At 37.2% G+C, this 19,889-nt stretch overlaps 2 protein-coding genes and 2 pseudogenes across 2 annotated transcripts; 2 read left to right on the forward strand and 2 right to left on the reverse strand.

Moving 5' to 3' along the window:
* The first annotated feature begins 545 nt into the window (after nt 1-545).
* LOC110765126 (uncharacterized) lies at nt 546-1,812 on the forward strand. The gene has a single exon (XM_088253261.1). It carries the CDS (start codon nt 910-912, stop codon nt 1,708-1,710), a length of 801 nt encoding a protein of 266 aa, XP_088109387.1. The 5' UTR covers nt 546-909; the 3' UTR covers nt 1,711-1,812.
* Nucleotides 1,813-4,181: 2,369 nt separating this feature from the next.
* On the reverse strand, nt 4,182-4,983 carry LOC110765129 (14 kDa proline-rich protein DC2.15). The gene has a single exon (XM_021968204.2). The coding sequence runs from the start codon at nt 4,864-4,866 to the stop codon at nt 4,402-4,404; it is 465 nt and encodes a 154-aa protein (XP_021823896.2). The 5' UTR covers nt 4,867-4,983; the 3' UTR covers nt 4,182-4,401.
* A 5,499-nt stretch (nt 4,984-10,482) lies between these two features.
* Nucleotides 10,483-11,161, reverse strand: LOC110765134 (14 kDa proline-rich protein DC2.15 pseudogene; annotated as a pseudogene).
* Nucleotides 11,162-13,241: 2,080 nt separating this feature from the next.
* Nucleotides 13,242-13,950, forward strand: LOC110765133 (14 kDa proline-rich protein DC2.15 pseudogene; annotated as a pseudogene).
* Nucleotides 13,951-19,889: the final 5,939 nt, after the last annotated feature.

Consider the following 19,889-nt stretch of genomic DNA (forward strand, 5'->3'; position numbering starts at 1 on the left):
GATTTGTCTAATTTTTTACAAGGATGATCTATAATGAAGACTTGAAAAATGGAAAGTTTGGATCGTTGGAAAAAAATTATAATGAACCCTAAAAAGTGTCCCACCTCTCCCACCCTCAAAAGGGGACTGGTTAATTATATATATATGAGCTACTATAATTAATGTGTTAGACTAGTGTAGGATAACTTCTCCCAATAATGTGATCTTAACCATGTTATTATACGAATTTCAGCACCAAATTTATATTCCAAGATACTGATATTGTAAAAGTGTCGGCGGATATATGTAGGTAAGGAGAATAGCGATATTCGTTCTCATCCTATCAGATATGAGTTACAATTTTATTTTATTTTTGGTTTGGTAAATAGGAAGATCACATGTTCACATCGTGGAATGTACCCAAAATAATTGCACTTTCTTTCTGTACCGCAAACCCTAAAGCTAGCTCTACCTTTTTTTTTGTGCAAAGTTACTTTCCTCCATAACCCGCCAACGAAAGAAAATAGGGAATGGACCAAACATGATTTCTCATGTCTCTGCAAAATCTATAATCTCTGTGAAACAACCGAATAACAAGCTGGTGGGTTCTGAAATCCAACACATGCATATTCACGGATTGCACTTCTGTCAACTAGTCACGGATTGTTTATTGAAGTTTGCAGATCACCAACAACAATCCAAACTCTCCATTTTATTTTCACTTGGAAATCTCCACAGCTATCATGTTTTTTACCACAGCTGCTTGTTGTTCTTCCACGTTTAAATATAGTCCTTGTTTTCCCTTCCATTTGTCACACACAAAACTCACGGGTTGTTCATAAAATTCAGCTATATATAATCCTTTGGACCGTCAAACCCATCAAAACCCAGAAGTAAAGTATAACTAGTAGCTAGTGATCTTGTAAAATCATGGGTTCCAAGGTCACTGCCATGTTCTTCATCTTTTTGATTTGCATGGTTTTGGCTTTGCCTCCAATTCAAGCTTGTACACCTTGTACTCAGCCACACCCATCAAAACCACACCCTCCACATCATCCATCACATCAACCACAACCACCTTCCCACACTCCAACCCATCCCAAAAACCCACCAACCCAAAAACAACCACCACACCATAAACCGCACCCAAAACCCCCATCCAAGAACCCACCCGTTATATCCCCGCCCATAGTAAAACCTCCACCGCACCCAAAACCCCCATCCAAGAACCCACCCGTTGTATCCCCGCCCATAGTAAAACCTCCAGTCACTAACCCTCCTGTGACAATCCGACCCCCTTCCACTCCCTACCCGCCTTACCCCGGCAGCCCTCCTGGTGGTGGAGGAGGAGGAGGAGGGGGTGGAGGGGGCGGAGGGGGCGGAGGAGGTGGAGGCGGTGGTTGTGGTGGATGTGGTGGTGGTGGAGGTGGAAGTGTTCCGGGTCCAAACCCTCCTCCGCCCACGTCACCAACATGTCCAATTGATGCGCTTAAGTTGGGGCTTTGTGTGGACGTGCTTGGTGGTTTGGTGCATATTGGGCTTGGGAACCCAGTTGAGAATGCTTGCTGCCCAATTCTTGGAGGGTTGCTTGAGCTTGAAGCAGCCATTTGTCTTTGCACTACTATAAGGCTTAAGCTTCTTAACCTAAACATATTCATTCCTCTTGCTCTTCAAGCTTTGATTACTTGTGGGAAGACTCCTCCCCCTGGTTTTGTATGCCCTCCTCTCTAAGTGTGTACTTTTTTGTTAACGTGGGGTTAACATTTCTAGCCAGGTTAATTAGAATATGGTGTTAGTTTCTTGATGTATTAATTCGTGTTACTTGAATTGGTATATCTTTTCTTGTGCTAATAACAAGTTAATTACATACAAGTACGTAGTATTTGTTTGATTAAGAATGACGTATGTATAGGCAACTAAACATAATACTTATAGATGGCCATGAAAAACACAATGATTGATATCTACCAAGTAGACAATTACATAAAAACTCATTAACTCAATCGCAAAATTAAAGAAAATGAAGCGCCTTTAATCCATTCGCTTGTTTTATAAGTTATTGATATCATCATTACCATGCACTCCTCCATATGCAATTTCTCCCTTATATTTTTTTACCCTTTAATTAGCGATGTTAATCGGATATGCTTGGTAAGAGACCCCCATGTTGGTGCTGATCTAGGGTCGATTTCTTGCTCTGGCGAAGCATAAGTAGTTTTGTTCTCATCCTGACCCGATTCTGGGCCCAACAGTACACTGATATCCTGATAATCTGAAGCTATTATTGCATATATTCTCAATCCAAGTTGACATATCTTGACTGGGGAGATTCTTATATCAATCAACCTGAAGCCCCTCCTCTGGATACAAACGAAAAACAAATTTATCATAACAGATAAAATAGATCTCATTTCCATGTGAAAGAGAGAGATGTATCGATCATATGCAGCCATCTCATAACTTTAAGCATTAGATAACGAAATAATCACATCAAATATGCCCTCTGCGTTTCTGTCTTTTTTGTTGGACTATCAATACCAACTCTACGTTGCAGGAGGAACTATTGTTTTTTTTCCATTCATAAACAAATATTTTTCTTACAATCATCCGTGTTTGGAACCAACCAAAGAAACCCTCGTTTCTCTGTTTGATATCATAGAAGATTTGAATGTGCCAAAACTTGTTCACGGGGCTGAGAAGCCTGAGATGGTGGGTTAAGAAAGGGGGACCAACTAATCTATCTACTTTGGGGATCAATCCAAGATTAAGGCACCTTCCTCTACCGTTCAAATTGAGAAACCTTCCTCATGAAGCTGATAGAGATATATGTGTATATATATGTAAAAAAAGCAGTTAATTTAAATATTCTATTATATACCAATTGATCAATCTTCCTAATGATACAAACGGAATACAATAATTGTATACGCGTTATAATTTGAGTGAACTTATAACAACACGTAAGGTGAAACCGACACACCAATTATCTCAAAAAACAAAAAAGATTATTGGCATAGCTTGGAAGTATTAAACACTCTTGGATGGGCATCATGATCATTTTCTTGAAATTATGACATAATTTGGTATGCTAAAAATCAAACACAAGTGGGTTGGGACCTTTGCCTTTTTTTAAAAAAAATATAGCGTTGAAAAGGAAGTGCATACAAATGAATCAAAGTTCCTTTTCTTCATTTCCAAGCTAAGGATGGATATGCATTTCTCTTGCTTACCCCATCCTCATCAGTCACGGGTTGAACAGTGAGAAATAATTGTCATATAGGCTTGCTTTAAGGGACCATCGGTGAACAAAAAAAGTAGCTTTGTGCCAAAAGTTGGAGTCGTATCTCTTTAACTCCCAAGTGCTCCAACAAATAAACGACATCTTAGATGACATTTGGTATGTTATAACGATCCACCTTTTCTTCCTGGGCACAAATCTATGTGCTTGAATAGACGTAGTCGACCATACCAACTTCATGCCCACTTGGTTTCTTTTCTTTTCTTTTCTTTTTATCTGATCAGTATGCATGTGAATTATATTTATAATTAATGCATGATGTGATTACTTTCAATGATTCTGAAATTGAAGTTGACATATGTACATGTGAGTACAAAGAGACACATAACATCAACAGGGCACATCAGTACTGAAAAAGAAGACAATTTTGTTCACAAAAATTACGCACGCTAATTATGAAAGAATCTTTGTTGAAATATCCAATTGAAATCTAACCAAGTTAAAATACATACATATATATATTTTTTAAAACAAAGCGATATGTTAAATTACTCTAATGTACGTATTAAAGGGGGATTAAACTCGAGTGCAAGGGAGTGAGCATACAACCTTAGCCAACTGGCCTAACCAACGTCTACAAATCAAAATAAATTCCATTGCAAGTTTGCATGCTGCTGCATGTGAACTAGTGCTATTATTGGGCCAAGTGCAAGTAACTTCTCATTCCAGTGTTAACAGTATTGAGAAGATTAATTGGTAATTAATAAATTAAATTTTCATATATAACTCCAAATTTGCACTGGGATGGGCTACTTTATTTTCTTTCTAAATTTAACTTGTTATACAAAATTTAAGGCCAAATAACGTTATGTGAGTGTTACTGCCCCTCTTTTTTTGGGGCTTCTAGGAAGGGATCAGGATCAGGTTAAGCAAATGATGCCTACAGAATTTTCGAAATGAAAAGTTAAGCAAATTAAATTATATTAGTTTCCAAAAGATTACATAAATAGAAACATCATTAACTTAAACTTATTCATAATAATCACCCCATGTGGAAACCGCCATAACAAAGGAAACGAGAAATTCCCACTTACACTCACACAATACAAACAATTTCACGCCAGAAGATATAACAAAGAGAAAGATAAAGCACAAAGATGATCGAACAAATGGCAATTGTCGTTTTAGGCACATTGGAAATCTTTAGGAACCTTATTGCCGCAAACATTAAGAAGCAAGCTCAGAGAAATTGGAATGTTGAGGTTGATGCCCAAAATGTTGGCTTTGATCGCAGTGCAGAGGCACACAGCAGCTTCAACATCAGCAAGGCCTTGGATGAGACTGCAGCAAGGCGCTACAGGAGGTTTACCAATGGTGATGTTAAGCAACCCATTGAGAACATTAGCACAAACCCCTAATTTGAGGGCATCTCTAGGGCATCTGGTGCCTGTGGAAGGTGTGGAGGGTGTGGAAGGTGTGGAAGGTGTGGAAGGTGTGGAAGGGGTGGGGCTTGGCCTTGGGCTTGGCCTTGGGTTTGGCCTCGGTCTCGGGTTAGGACCGGGGCACGTGCCACAAGAACTTACAAGAGCAAAGAAGAGGAGATTGAGTGCAAGGAAGAGACTAAGGGAGGCAGTTGTTTTGGAAGCCATTTCTGATCAAACCCTAGAAGTGTTTTTCTTTTTCTTTTTTCAGTTTTTGTACTTGCAGTTAGCACACTAGTTGAACTAATAGAACTTACAAGTATATGTGAGAGTGGTGAAGAATTAAGGTCCAGTGGAGTGCGGTTTTATAGGGTTAAAAAACGGTGAGGTGTTCAACTTGATGCTAATAGAAAATTAAACAAATAATCTGAGCTAGCTGATCCCATGTGTACGCTTGTGATTTTAGCTGGCAGGGCAAGCAGATTAAAGGCAAACTTTTGTATTTTTGTGTGGTGGGGGCTGCCACATTGCCAGGCTCCTTGTCTTGGGACAAATCTGTGGATGCATATATCTCATCATGCACTGTTCTTGATACCTCAATTCCAGAGAATTATACGGCATCAAGATTTTCGGGTATGAACCTTTGGTCAAGGGACAATGGTGCGACTGAAAAAATCACAATGTTTTAGGCACATTAAAAACTTTGTCCTAGAATTAATGTTCAATTGGTTAGATCAACTAGCTAGTGGTACTTTCACAGGATATCAGGACCTCGAATGTAAAGGTAAATTGCTCTTCATCACTTGAACTACAAGCCCATTACCAAAGATTTAGTAATCAAATGTTTCAAATTTTACTAGTATTGAACTAAGGTTGTGTTTGAATCAAGTATTTGTTACCTCCAAGAAATTCAAAAAGATGGATGAGATTTTGTAAATATATGGAATTTAAAGTCATAGGAATTTGTAAAGCAACCGGGTCATACGTCTCATGTCCACCCTCTGGGTCCAGGAGCTAAGGCCCGTGTCTAACTTTGAGATGACTCGTGTTTTGGCAATAGGTCCCAGTTTTACGTCTGCGGTGCCCACTCCTAAATCTGGGACCCCCACCCCTTTTTCTTGGTCATATAATTTCTAAATAAGTGGCTGGAGATCACAACATTAATGTCTTTTTTTATGCTATAATCTTGAATTTGAGTTCATATAAAGGTCATATTTTATGTTTCGCGAGGGCCTCCAGAATTTTTTGAATCTCCTTTTCAGTTATAAAAATTTCATGTAAAATAACGTATATCATAAAAGGTACACAGAGATAAAAAACAAACATTGCTTATGTGGGATCTGGGATTACTGCAGCTTTCTTCTTTTGGTTCTGGGAATTATTTGAAAAAAAAAGGAAGTGGTATTTGATTCCCATAATCATAAGTTTCATAATTTTATTAGCAAACATCAAGGACTTCAACTTTGTTCACTAATCTATCACCATGCAAATTAGGCACGAAGAAAAAATTCGCAATTTCACCCGCACATTACACGCAATTATATGATACTTGCATAACAAGAAAAAGCCGCGTAAGTTAGAGAAATGAATGATCCATTGGAATCCATCTGGAACTTTATCTCCACAAGCACTAAGAAGCAAGCTGATAGCAACGAGGAAGTTGAGGTTGATGCCCAAAATTCTGGCTTTGATGGCAGTGCAAAGGCACACAGCAGCCTCGAGATCTATGAGGCCCAAGAGGATAGTGCAGCAAGGTCTCACTGGAACTAGACCAACGTTAACGTTAACCAACCCGCCGAGCACGTCTGCACAAAACTCTAATTGCAGGGCATCCCTAGGGCAGGCCAAGGCAACTCTATTAAGGGCAGGGTTAGGGTTGGCATTGACAAGGGCAAAGAAAAGGAGATTGAGAGCGAGGAGTGAGGCATTGAAGCCATCTCTCAAACCCCTAGTGGTGAGGGCTTAATGTCTAGAGAGATTGGACATTTATAGGTGTAATAACTTGATGTTAACAGAAAATACAGCAAAATAAAATTAATGATCCGAGTTTCCATGCGTGCTTACGGTATTCGTTTTTTGCTGGCAGAACAAGAAGATGTAAAGCCAAATGTTTGGCTTGTTGCCCATTATGGGCTTTGCAAATTGCCAAGTTCCTTTTTTTGGCATCAATAAGTACGTGGATGCATATCGCATACTAAATTGTTCTTAGATTGATACCTCAGTTCCAGTGAAACTACAGCATGAAGATCTTTTTGGGTTGTGTTTGAGCCACATTTTGAGCATGTGGTTTTGTTTGGTGGTTTGTTCATATGACTAATGGGGTACTTCTAGGAGTGAAATATGGCCTTCTGGCCGTTTGTGGCGAGGTAGTGTCATTTCTCACGACCTTTTGGCCATTTTCAGTGGTTTTGGAATATCACAAAGTTTTGTCGACATTGCCGCCAAACAAAAAATCTGAAGATTAACTTCACACGCACCTGCCTGCTTGTGAAGTTCATCATCAAATTTTCAGTACCAGATTATAGTGCCTACAAACTCATCACTATACTGGTTTCATACAACCATTTTGTTTAAACTAGTTAGGTCAGCATGGTATAAGTTTATGAATCTTTCTTCTTTATTACTTGTTATATGCAACTATGTATTTCTATTTCCTTTAGTATATGACATAACACGTTATGAGTGAAATAGACACATAATTGTATACATCTACATGAGAAATTAAAGAAATCCTATAGCTCGTTTTTTCAAATCGTGAAAGAAACAGACATATATATATATATTTCAGAGGTAGTTAATATATATTTCAAAGGTACTTAGAAGAAAATTATAATACATATATAATTATTTTAGTCTTGCATGAAGTATGCATGATTCTAGCTAGTCTTCCATGATAACTTGGCAGATTCTTGGTGGAGGGAAGTGTCACGGACAGTGCATCTCTAGAGGAAGGCTGAGTGAGCCTACAATGGGCTCCACCGGAGCTTCAATATTTTAAAATATGTGTCGATCGCTTCCAAATTAAAACCATAGTTTGTCTTTCCATTCACACGTTGTAGAGAAATTTCCGATTATTCAATCGGTATTAAGTCAAAAGTGTATCTTGGGATTAGCCAGTGATATGATGTTTATTAATCGATTTTATTTTTGCGGCAAGATGTAGTTTGGAAGTCTCCAAAAGTTTATAGATATGGAGAATAATTGCTTTCCTTGCGGGCGAGATCGACAGTTTTGTCTCCATATGCATACATAGCTTCCCAAAGTTTGTACGCCTCTCTTGCTCGACAAATATGCTGCACTAAGTTTTAGGGAAACATTAATTCCTATGAAGTTACTCTTGCCAACTTTGGGGGCAACCACATTTTTCTAAGACAGTTGATGTGAATTGTGTTCTTTTTTTTCTCCAAAAATTTTCGTATTGCGCCGTTATATTGTGTTACTAATTCACATGTTAAAATATGAGTGAACAACATGATTCATATGTCATAAACTTATGATATAATAATAATAATAATAAATAAATACACTCATGAATGAAGTAATAGCATAACGTAAAGGGTAAGTGTCACATAAAAAAAAATTACTCAAGATGTACTTACATATTAATTGGAGCTGAATGCTAAGTTTTAGGGACAATGATGTTAAACATTAATTCCTTTGAAGTTGAGAAATCCCTAAGATCACTTTCACCGCCATGGCAAAAATCCCCATGGGCTTATAAATACCTAGCAATATTCTTCACTTTCCACACCAAAACTTCATACAAATTCCTCTCCTCATATCATAAGTATATATAAAATTAATCTTGTGATAATATTTTATTCCCATAATCATAGGTTACACAATTTTATGAGTAAACATTAGGGACCTTAAACTTATTTACTAATTAATCACCATGCAAATGAGCCACGAATTCCACTTTCACCCTCGCATTGCACACAACTATTATTTGACACTTGCATGCATGGATGCATAACAAGAAAAAGCCGTATGAGATCAAAGAAAGAAATGATATTTGTACGTACTTTTATAAGGAACATTGGAACACATCTGGAAGCTTATCTCCACAAGCACTAAGAAGCAAGCTGAGAGCGAGGAGTGAGGCAGTAGTTTTTGAAGCCATCTCTCAAACCCTAAATCTTGTGTGCTATTGTACTTAGTAATTACTAGTACTCGTAGAAGAATATATGTAGTGGTGACTGGTGAGGGCTTAATGTCTAGAGAGATTGAACATTTATAGGTATAATAACTTGATGTTAACAGGAAATACAGTAAAATAAAATTAATGATCCGAGTTTCCATGTGTGCTTACGGTTTTCGTTTTTTTTTTTTTCTGGCAGAATAAGTAGATGTAAATCCAAAATGTTTGGCTTGTTGCCCATTATGGGCTCTGCAAATTGCCGAGTTCCTTTTTTTGGCATCAATATGTACGTGATTGTTCATAAATTGATACCTCAATTCCAGTGAAACTAGGGCCTCAAGATCTTTTTCGGTTGTGTTTGGGCCACATTTTATCGCATTTGAACATGTGGTTTGGTTTAGTGGAGTCAAGTGTAGCCTTCTGGCCGTTTGTGGCTAGGTAGTGTCATTTCTCACGATCTCTGGCCATTTTCGTTGGTTTTGGCATATCCCAAAGTTTTGTCGACATTGCCGCCAAACCAAAAATCTTAAGATTAACTTCATATGCACCTGCCATGCGTGTGAAGTTCATCATCAGATTTTCAGTCCCAGATTAGTGCCTATAAACTCATCACTAGTACTAGTTTCATACAACCATTTTGTTTTAACTAGTTAGGTCATTATGGTACGTACGTTTATGAATCTTTCTTCTTTATTACGTGTTATATGCAACTATGTATTTCTATCTCCCTCATTATGTGACATTACACGTGATGAGTGAAATAGACACATAATTGTATACAACTACACGAGAAATTAAAGAAATTCTATAACTCGTTATTTCAAATCATGCAAGAAACACACATATAATATATATGTATATATATATTTGAGAGGTAGTTAACATATATTTGAAAGGTACGTTGAAGAAAATATCAGACATATGTAATTATTTTAGTCTCGCATGAAGTATGCATGATTCTTGGCAGATTCTTGGTGGAAGGAAGTGTCACGGACAGTACATCTCTAGAAGAAGGCTGGACCTACAATGGGCTCCACCAGAGCTTCAATATTTGAAAATATGTGTGATCGCTTCCAAATTAAAACCCAAGTTAGTCTTTCCATTCACACGTTGTAGAGAAATTTCCGATAATTCGATCGGTATTACGTCAAAAGTGTACCTAGGGATTAACCAGTGATATGATGTTTATTAATCGATTTTATTTGCGGCAAGGTGTATTTTGGAAGTCTCCAAAAGTTTATAGATATGGAGAATAATTTGCTTTCCTTGCGGGCGAGATCGACAGTTTTGTCTCCATATGCATGCATATCTTCGCAAAGCTTGTAGGCCTCTCGTGATCGACAAATATGCTGCACAAAGTTTTAGGGAAACACTAAATCCTATGAAAAGGCCCCCTGGGCAGAAACTCCCCTACCCCTCCCCCCACCAAGCAAAACCAGCCCCTGGCAACTTGTGGGCTCCATCAAACTAAGGCAAGATCAGTTCGAGCTGCTGCCTAAAAGTGTTGATGTAAACGAACAAATTAAATTTTTTTAACGTTGGCACGTGCGCCACATGCAAGGCACGCACGCATCCTGCCCAGTGAAATCTTTATCAACGATTTGAAAAAGAAAAAGAAAATCAGATTTTTTTTAATACCTAACAATGTTCCTCACTTTCCACACTAAAACTTCATACAAATTCCTCTCCTCACATCCTAAGTATAAATAAAATTAATCTTGTGATAATATTTATTCCCATAATGATAGGTTACACAATTTTATGAGTAAACATTAGAGGGACCTTAACCTTATTTACTAATTAATCACCATGCAAATGACGCACGAATAAAATTCCACTTTCATCCTCGCATTACACACAACTATTATTTGACACTTCATGCATGCATGATGCATAACAAGAAAAAACCGCATGATATCACAGAAAGAAACGATATTTGTACGTAGTTTTATAAGGAACATTGGAACCCATCTGGAAGCTTATCTCCACAAGCACTAAGAAGCAAGCTGAGAGCAACGGGAATGTTGAGGTTGATGCCCAAAATTCTGGCTTTAATGGAAGTGCAAAGGCACACAGCAGCCTCGAGGTCTACAAGGCCAAGGAGGATAGTGCAGCAAGGTCTCACTGGAACTTGACCAACATTAACGTTAACCAACCCACTGAGCACGTTAGCGCAAACCCCTAATTTTAGGGCATCCCTAGGGCAGGCAACTCTATTAGGGACAGGGCTAGGGTTGTTGGCATTGACAAGGGCAGAGAAAAGGAAGTTGAGAGCCAGGAAGAGATTAAGTCTAGGTCTTTTTGAAGCCATCTCTCAAATCCCAAATCTTTTGTTGTACTTGCGGTATGTACTTGTAGAAGAATAAATGTGATTAGGGTGGTGAGGACTTAATGTCTAGAGAGGGTGGACATTTATAGTTGTGCAACAACTTGATTGTAAAGCCAAAGGTTTGTTGTTTTTGTCCATTTTTGGACTCTGGAAATTGCCAACTTCCTTGTTTTGGCATCAAGACGTACGTGGATGCATCTGGAATACTACATTGTTCTTAAATGGATAGCTCAATTCCAGTGAATTTAGGGCATCAAGATTTATTGCGGTTGCATTTGAGCCACATTTTATCACATTTGAGCATGTGATTTGGTTTAGTGGTTTGGTCATATGACTTATGGGGTAGTTAGGAGCCAAGTGTAGCCTTCGGCTGTTCGTGGGAAGATGGCTTTGTGGCTACGTATTGTCATTTCTCATGATGTTCGGCCATTTTTTAAGGTTGTCATCTTCCGTGGAGTTTTGTCGACTTGCCGCCGCCTAACCAAAAATCCGATGCTTAACTTCATGCGTAGCTGAAATTAGTTTCAGCTGCGTAGACTGCATGTTAATCATGAGATTTTTATTAGTGGAGGTCTATTGGCTCATCTCTATTTACCGGTTGTATAGACGTATGTGTTTTTATCGCTTTTATTATGTGATATAACACGTGATGAGAAAGATAAACACATAAATTACATATATAACCCTATGAGAATCTCATGCACCTAAATTAATTTGAAATTACAGAGTATATAGGAAATCAAAGTAATCCTATAACACATTCTTTCAAACCGTGAAGAAAATAATAATAATAATAATAATAATAAAAGGCACTAGAATTTAACATCTTTTGAAAGTGTTGGTGAACCTTTATACGGATAGGGAAGCCCAACGTGGTTGTAGATCATTTCAGTGTTCAAAGGTCCAGCATTGGCATAGACAAAAGCCCATTATTAATGGACGCCCATACATCCATTAGGAAATCCTTAAATCGGTTAGACTAGTCGTCTGTCTAACAAGAATTCTATAGTGAGGGCCTTATATATATGGCCTTTAGGTGAGGCTCTATCTCTTAACCGTTGAATCAAATTGATTAACATGATCCAACGATTAAGAGATAGGACCTCACTTAAGGGCCATATATAAGGCCCTCACTATAGAATGACTCGTCGGTCTAATGAGGAATTGTGAGTGTTATTAACAATTTGCTTGTGTAGACGGACATCCGGTAGTTTCTAAATCTTTTACAATAGAAATTCTTTCAACAATGATAGAAAGGATTGATCGAGGAAATATGAACACCTATAAGTGTATTTTTTAATGATTGATTATAGTTTTAATCATTGAACTGTTATCAAATAAATTATTATAGACAAATGAATACATTGTTTCCCATAAAAATAAAGATAACCAAATTATTAACTGTTTTTAGAAAAGATGGCATTTCATTAAATCCATAAGAACGTTGCATGGTAATAACTAGCATGATAACAACGGCCTCATTAAATTTTTTCCGAAGAAAAAAATATTCCAGGGTAGGAAAGAGTACCACCCATACTAATGACTAAACAGAAGAGTCAAACAACTTATACAAAACAAACAAGTAGAACCCAACCACAAAACCCTTAAAACACAACCCATCACTACGATGGTACTGTCAAATTGTTATAAATTAAAATAATAGATGAATGATTAACCACTAAATGTAGGGCATTGTTAATCAAATAATTAAATGATCTTCAATTTGGTTAATTGTTTTTTACATGAATAATTCTTGAAGGATGACATTGAAAATAAACAATTCCAATTATCAAATAACATTGTAAGATGAAAAGAAAAAGTGGATACAAGATCTAATATATTCAGAGGATAAAACAAAATCGTATATGGGAGTGTACTGGATGATGTTCACGGGTGTTCCTAAGAAGGCCATTGGTCATCTTGTGATCCAAAAAATAAAAAAACTAATTAAGAATGCATTAAAATAACAAATATTGAACATGCACCTTAGGCCTCCCAAATTTGTTGTGGAATCTCGAGCACTACCAGCTAATTCTAGGCCAGCCTTGCTTCACATGATGCTCCTCACACTATGAATATCAGTCCAAGAATAGGATCATTCACATTGCACCCTATAAATACCACTTTGACAGTCTTAACCATTACAACAAAAGAAAAAGAAAAAAAAGCTTCTCATGCTAGCTAATTAATAGTGAAGTTAGAGAGAGAGAGATATATATATGGATTCCAAGAGATCTTCAACCCTTGCTCTCTTCCTCTCTATCAACCTTCTCTTTTGTGTCCTTGCCAATGGCTGCTACACTTGCTCTCGGCAGCCTCATCAGCCAATCACAGCCCCTAAAACAAACCCTATCCCCAGTGTAGCGACGAAGAGCTGCCCTAGAGATACCCTAAAGTTGGGGGTTTGTGCCAATTTGCTTAAAGGGGCAGTTGGAGCAATAATCGGGAACCCGCCAGATACCCCTTGCTGTGCTTTGCTTGAAGGGCTTGTTGACCTTGAAGTTGCTGTGTGCCTTTGCACTGCCATTAAAGCCAATATCCTTGGTATCAACCTTAATATCCCCATTGCTTTGAGCTTGGTCATTGATGGTTGCGCAAAGACATTCCCCCCTGGCTTCCAATGCGCATAAGCTGTTACATTGTTTTGAATCTGTATGTCTCATGTGTGAGGCAAAACTTTGTAGCTTGATTTCTATCTTCGTGTTTGGCTAGACGTTATTTTTCACGTGCCAAGTGTTCAATGACTCTTTTATTGAGTTTACACACTTCCCATCCCATTGTAATTCCCTAATGGCATGCATCAACTTGAAATTGACTTCAATGTATTATGTTTAATTTGATCTCTCTCTCTCTCTCTCTCTCTCTCTCTCTCTCTCTCTCTCGCATATACATGTGGATATATTGATATGCCCCAAAAAAAATCAAAGTAAAAAGAGAATAACTAATGCATGGATGCTGTCTTACGATCCATCTCTACCTAATCAAAGTTTGGGTTAATTTTGCAACAGAAATAACGAGAGATGGACCCCTATGCTAGCTAGACCCTATTATGCTATGATGTGTACATATATAAAGACTAAAGTGTCCATCCATTCAAACAATACATCATATTTGAAACTACATTTTGTTGGTTATGATACATTGGTGCACTGAAAGGGAATAAGGCCTATAGAGACTCCGAAATCATTTTTAAAAATATTTTATTTTCTATAAGATTATAATTATGTCGTCATAAGTAAATTAGGGCCGGAGCCACTCATGGGCTTCCAGTGGCTCCGAAAAGTTTCAAACACATATATATACAATATGTCATTGCATATAAATATTGCAAGAAAAATTAGCATATTTACATTTGTGGCTCCTCCAAACATTTATATGGTACGTGAAATTTGTTATGTAAAATCCTAGCTCTTTCCTTTAGATGTAGCACATGTCAAATATAATAACACACGATATATAGAACCATTAAATTTTTTTAAAAAAGGGCTAAAACTGAACAAAATTGAAGTGTTTAGTCGAAAATAATAAATTTCCACTTCCAAAACTTGAGCAACCCGTGAATATCCAACCCCCAATCATTCCTTCTTCCTCAGTATTTGGGTTTCGCTGGTTTTGTTTTGGTGGTTTTGGGGGCTCAATTAGTGGTTCTTAGCTCTTCCACGTCTCAATCAATGGGTGCAACTTGCATCCACCGGTTTCGAACAACTAATACATGCATGTTTTTTTGTGAAGATTCTTCCACATAATGAGGATGTTTAAGGCAACTTGCAGTTCATGTGTGGGACTATTTCGCATTAAAAGAGAGAGGAAAAAAAAAGGCAAGCAGACGACAAGAATTCTCTGCATGATGTAGGAAGGAAGGTGGTAATTACAGAGAAAAGTTTGATCTAAAGCTAATGTGAACTTGCTGACTTGTACTCATACTGGAAATGCTTTCATATCATATTGATATGTAATTTGATATTGTAGTTGTCGAGAGAGAGAGAGAGAGAGAGAGAGAGAGAGAGAGAGAGAGGTGGCACGTGCGAACCTGTAAAGAAGAGCATTTCTATCACGAGTTGGAATCTACACACAGTATGTATTTGTAATCCAACCACGGGCAAGTTTAGAGAATAAGTTTCAAACTGACAAATTTGCAAAATTCACAAAGATAGGAAACCACAGTATTTTATGCCTATAATGAGTTTTATGAATCTAGTTGCTTTTTTTGTTGTTGTCGTCGTTGTTGGAAGAGATGCTTTATTAAACAATAATAAGTACTATAAGAGCATGTTTAACGGGCAAGGGGCAAGGGGCACGGGATTAGGTGCCGTTTTAGCCTCTAAAAATGGTACTATTCACAAAAAGCCTCTCAATTTTTTTGTGGTTCTAGTGGTGGTAAGGGGCTAAGGGCTAAAACTCAAAATTTGTTATTTTAATTTATTATTATTTTATTTATGATTAAAAAAAAAAAAAAAAAAGCAATACAAAAATTTATTTTTGGAAACAATTTTGAGGGGCTTGGACAGAGCCGGCCTTAGGGGTGGGCAAAAGGGGCCTTGGCCATGGGCCTCCAAGTAAGGGGCGCCAAATTTTATATATATTATATATATACTATTGTCCAATTTATTAAAAATAAATAAAAACAGAAACAACACGCGATTAAATTAGGTTTCTTCGTTTCCTCTTCCCAAAAGGTTTCTTCATTTCCCACGCAAAAACAGAAACAACATGTGCTTGAGGAAGGCGATTCCTCTCCTAGTTAGTTTCTTCATGGAAGAACTCTATTTAATCCACCCATCTCTTAATAATCCACCACCATATTTTTCTCCGTTTTCCCCATCTCTCTTCAATCCATCCATTATTTTCAGTTTCTCTCATCCTTTTTTTCTCATATCATATTGTAACCCTAAGAATCAATCTCACACTAAAAAGCTCACAAATTGTCTTTGAGATTGATGGTGACCAAGAGGGGAGGAACATGAGAAATTGAAAAGGTAATCAGATTTATATATATATATATTTGTTCCTATCCATCAAACTATTTTTTCAATTTCCAAATTATACACGGACAGTGACTTTTCTATTAAGAGACTTAAGACTGCTTTATAATTGACCAGGTAGGATTACACTCTATAATTGTTTATCGTAAAATCATTATTCACGTGCTCTACGTGCTACGTAAAATCATTTTATTTGTTGATTTTCGTAATTGTATACTGAGGGAAGGGGCCTCATTTGGTTTATCGCATAGGGCCACCCAAAAGTCAAGTCTGGCCCTGGGCTTGGAGTATATAAAAAAACCAATACGAAAATAATAAACAAGTAAAAAGAGTTTGGAGTATATTTTTTATTTTTAAAATAAAAAAGGGTATAAAAAAAAGGCTCAACTAATCATTGAAAACTGAAAGAAAAAAAAGAAAAAAAAAAAAAAAAAAAAAAAAAAACCAGCCCAACAACTAGCCGTTGAAAACTGAAGGAAAAAAGAAGAGTGCTGCTATTTCCACCCACATGTCCTATTTTCCCACCCATCATATCTTCACACCCACCATGTAAATTTTAAAAAACATAATCTTATCTTTTCACTCACCACTATTCCTAAAATACCCTTTAATTAATTAATAATGCAATTAAATTCAATCCCTCTCTCTCCAACTCTCAAACAACGAAGTAGAAGAAGAGGGAAGAAGGAGGAGGAAGAAGAAGATGGTGTTTTGCCAGCAACAATGGGCAACGATTCACTGAGCGTCCAAGCAGCCATGATGAGCGAGTTACTGCGAAAGAGCCAAACCATCACTAACAACGTCGTCTCCATTCTCAGCTCCTTTGACCACTGCCTCTCCGCACTTGAAACCTCCATGCGTCCTACCCATGTGGGTCTTCTCCTAAATTTCTGTTTGGGTCGCCATAAAATCTTATTCAACAAGTTTAACCAATAGTTATGGATCAATTTGAGTTTGACTTGGCCTTCACTTTTCTTAATAAAACCAAATATGGGTTTTATAGCTTTTTTATTTTTATTTTATTTTAATTTCTTAGCGACCAAAAAGCGGATCTCTCAAGAAATGTTGGGATTTTGAATTTCTTTCACAATCTTGAGCATTTGTTCATGTTTTCTTATTGGGTTTGTTTGAATATTGGATGGTGCACATTTTTTACGGAAAGCACATGAGAACGTTGATAAGAGTCATAAGACATTGAAGGCTGCGGAGGTTATTGGTGTGTTGAGATTTTTTTCTAAGTCCTTAGAAGTCATTTTACAAAGGAGTAAATTTGTCTTTAAATTTTTAAAGATAAAGTGGGTGGGAAAATAGGACAGGTGAGTGGAAATAGTAGCACTAAAAAAGAAACTAAACTAAACAGCCCAACAACTAGCCGTTAGGCAATTGTTATTGAAAGAGCCACATGGAAGATCCTCATAGGCTAAAACATTTGGAAAAGCAGCTTTTGCTGCGCCACCTCTTTTTTTTTATTATCAAAACTGACTGTGGGGCCCACTCTTGCCATGCAAGCCCTTGGGCAAAACCAGCCTCTTATCTTGTCTGGATTGGGCCAAACATATGCATTAGAAAGTGTTTTTTTCCATTTGAAGCTAGATATGGACCTAGCCCAAGCTAGATAAGTCCCATTAGACTTGCTCTAAGAGTACAAAAGATAGCTCTGAAATAGCCAATACTATCCAAAACCTAAACATGAGAGATATGAACAAATGCTTTATCTTTAAAAAAAGACTCGCGCATGAACAACTTAAAGTGAAACAACAAAAATAGAAAAGAAAGAAGAGGAAGCCTGAACATCCCTATGATCTGCACATCAACAAATGAAATTGGCACTTAGGTGACGAGGGGTAAATTTAATTGACACTCATACAAAAACACAACAAACTTCACACACTTTAGACCTTGACCAAAACTCTTATGACTTGTCAACTGTCAGACATGAATAATCACAACCAAGAACATACACATAGTATATCAATATGTACCTGCAAGCCTAGAGAATTACTAGTGACAACTTAGGCACTCAGAAGGACCCGTCAATCTAAGCATCCCCTGTGCTAGCAACAATATGGTGAAAGTGTGTGAAAGCATCATAATCAAGTAAACATCAGACAACAGAAAATGATGACTAATCAACTGCAAGAATACAAACCCAGAAATACATGAACATCATGTGATGACTAGTCAACTATCAAGAACACAAACTTAGAAAATTACAGAGATGCAAACCAGAAATTGTTCACTTAGAAACCCACCATTGGGAAAAACTGGGGGTCATCAACCGACCAGACAATCCACTAAGCGAAAAGATTCTCACAAGAAACACTAGCAAGCTCAACAAATCCTAGGTCTATTTAGGAAGACTTCTCCAGCTTAGCAAAACCAGCAGCTCGGTCCTTCATGGCAATGACAGCTCCTTCTTCAGCTCATTCATCCCATGGCACCAGCTAGCTAGCTCCAACTCAGACAAAAACGAAATTTGGATTTAAAGAGAAAATGACCAATTTCTTCAAGAAACCATACTCTTGAAGAAATCAATCTTGAATCTGACCTAGATATATATGAGAGAGTGTTTGATCTAGCAAGATGAGGTTTTCATATGTTAAATGCAATTTTCGAAAAATCAGTTTGGAAAACTCAAAGATGAAAAATATGAAGGTTTGCTATCGAGGAAGAAGAAGAGAAAGTTTTCTAAGAAACTTTCCAAAACCTTACCCACAAAATAGACGGCTACCAAATGAGGAATTCCTTTGTTTTTACACCAAAATTCCTAGGTTAAAATTGTACAAGGCAGCAGAGAATTTCGCAGAATAGGACAAAAACAAATGGGTAGGATCCAGCTGGAACAGTGAGTTGGAAATTCTACTAATGCAAAAGTTGACTAGTCATACGAAGGAAAGATGACTAGTCATAATCTTCAGGAATTTAGTTAATGCAATGCAAGACTTACCTTTGTCAAACACATTGATGTCCATCATAATGTAGCCAGATAAGAACACCTAGAACTTGAAAAAAATACAATGATTGTCCTATTACAAAATTGTCAAGGGAAGCCAAAAGAAAATCACAAAATGCATACGCTTACAACAAAACCTTGGCAGAACCAGAAACTTGTAGCCAAAATACCATTGCCAACATCAATGTGGATCTGAAAAAGAAAAAAAAATAATAAATATGAGTAGAAAAAAAAAAAAAAAAAAAAAAAAAAAAAAAAAAAAGACATTTGGGCTAATCCAAAAACAAGGCTCATTACTAAGAACGAAAAATTACTCTTTGGGCTAAAAAATGATGTGGCCATGAAAGCTAACAACTCGAACACAATTGCAAAATTCAACAACAAAATCGACGATCCAGGACAGCCACCGGACGAAAGACAGAAAAAAGAAAAGTAGAGATAAACAAACGGACAAAAACAAAATCCCAAAAGCTCCTCAATTACCCTACCAAATTAGCAAAGCAATAAAGGAACACTAAGATTTTCAGCTGGAAAATTCCATTCACTATAAGAAAAAACAACTAATAGTCACAGACATTTGTGACACATGATGAGATAGCAAGCATTATCGATGTCTAATAATTATTTGTGTTCATTGTGCTACTAGAAACTATTAATAGCCATCTCATTCTGTGCCACGGATATCAGTAGCTATTTGAGATGGACAAGTCCTTTCTTTATAAGATGTTGGCCAATGAACGAGCATCTTAAGCCCACAGGCCATTAGCAACCATACCTGTCAAGAGAGACCCATACACAAAAGCTCATAAATATTTGCTTTTCATGCTAGTGTGGCCCTATGCGGAT

The sequence above is a fragment of the Prunus avium genome, chromosome 5, assembly GCF_965620075.1.
Source record: "Prunus avium chromosome 5, drPruAviu1.hap1.1, whole genome shotgun sequence".
NCBI classification, from domain to species: domain Eukaryota; kingdom Viridiplantae; phylum Streptophyta; class Magnoliopsida; order Rosales; family Rosaceae; genus Prunus; species Prunus avium.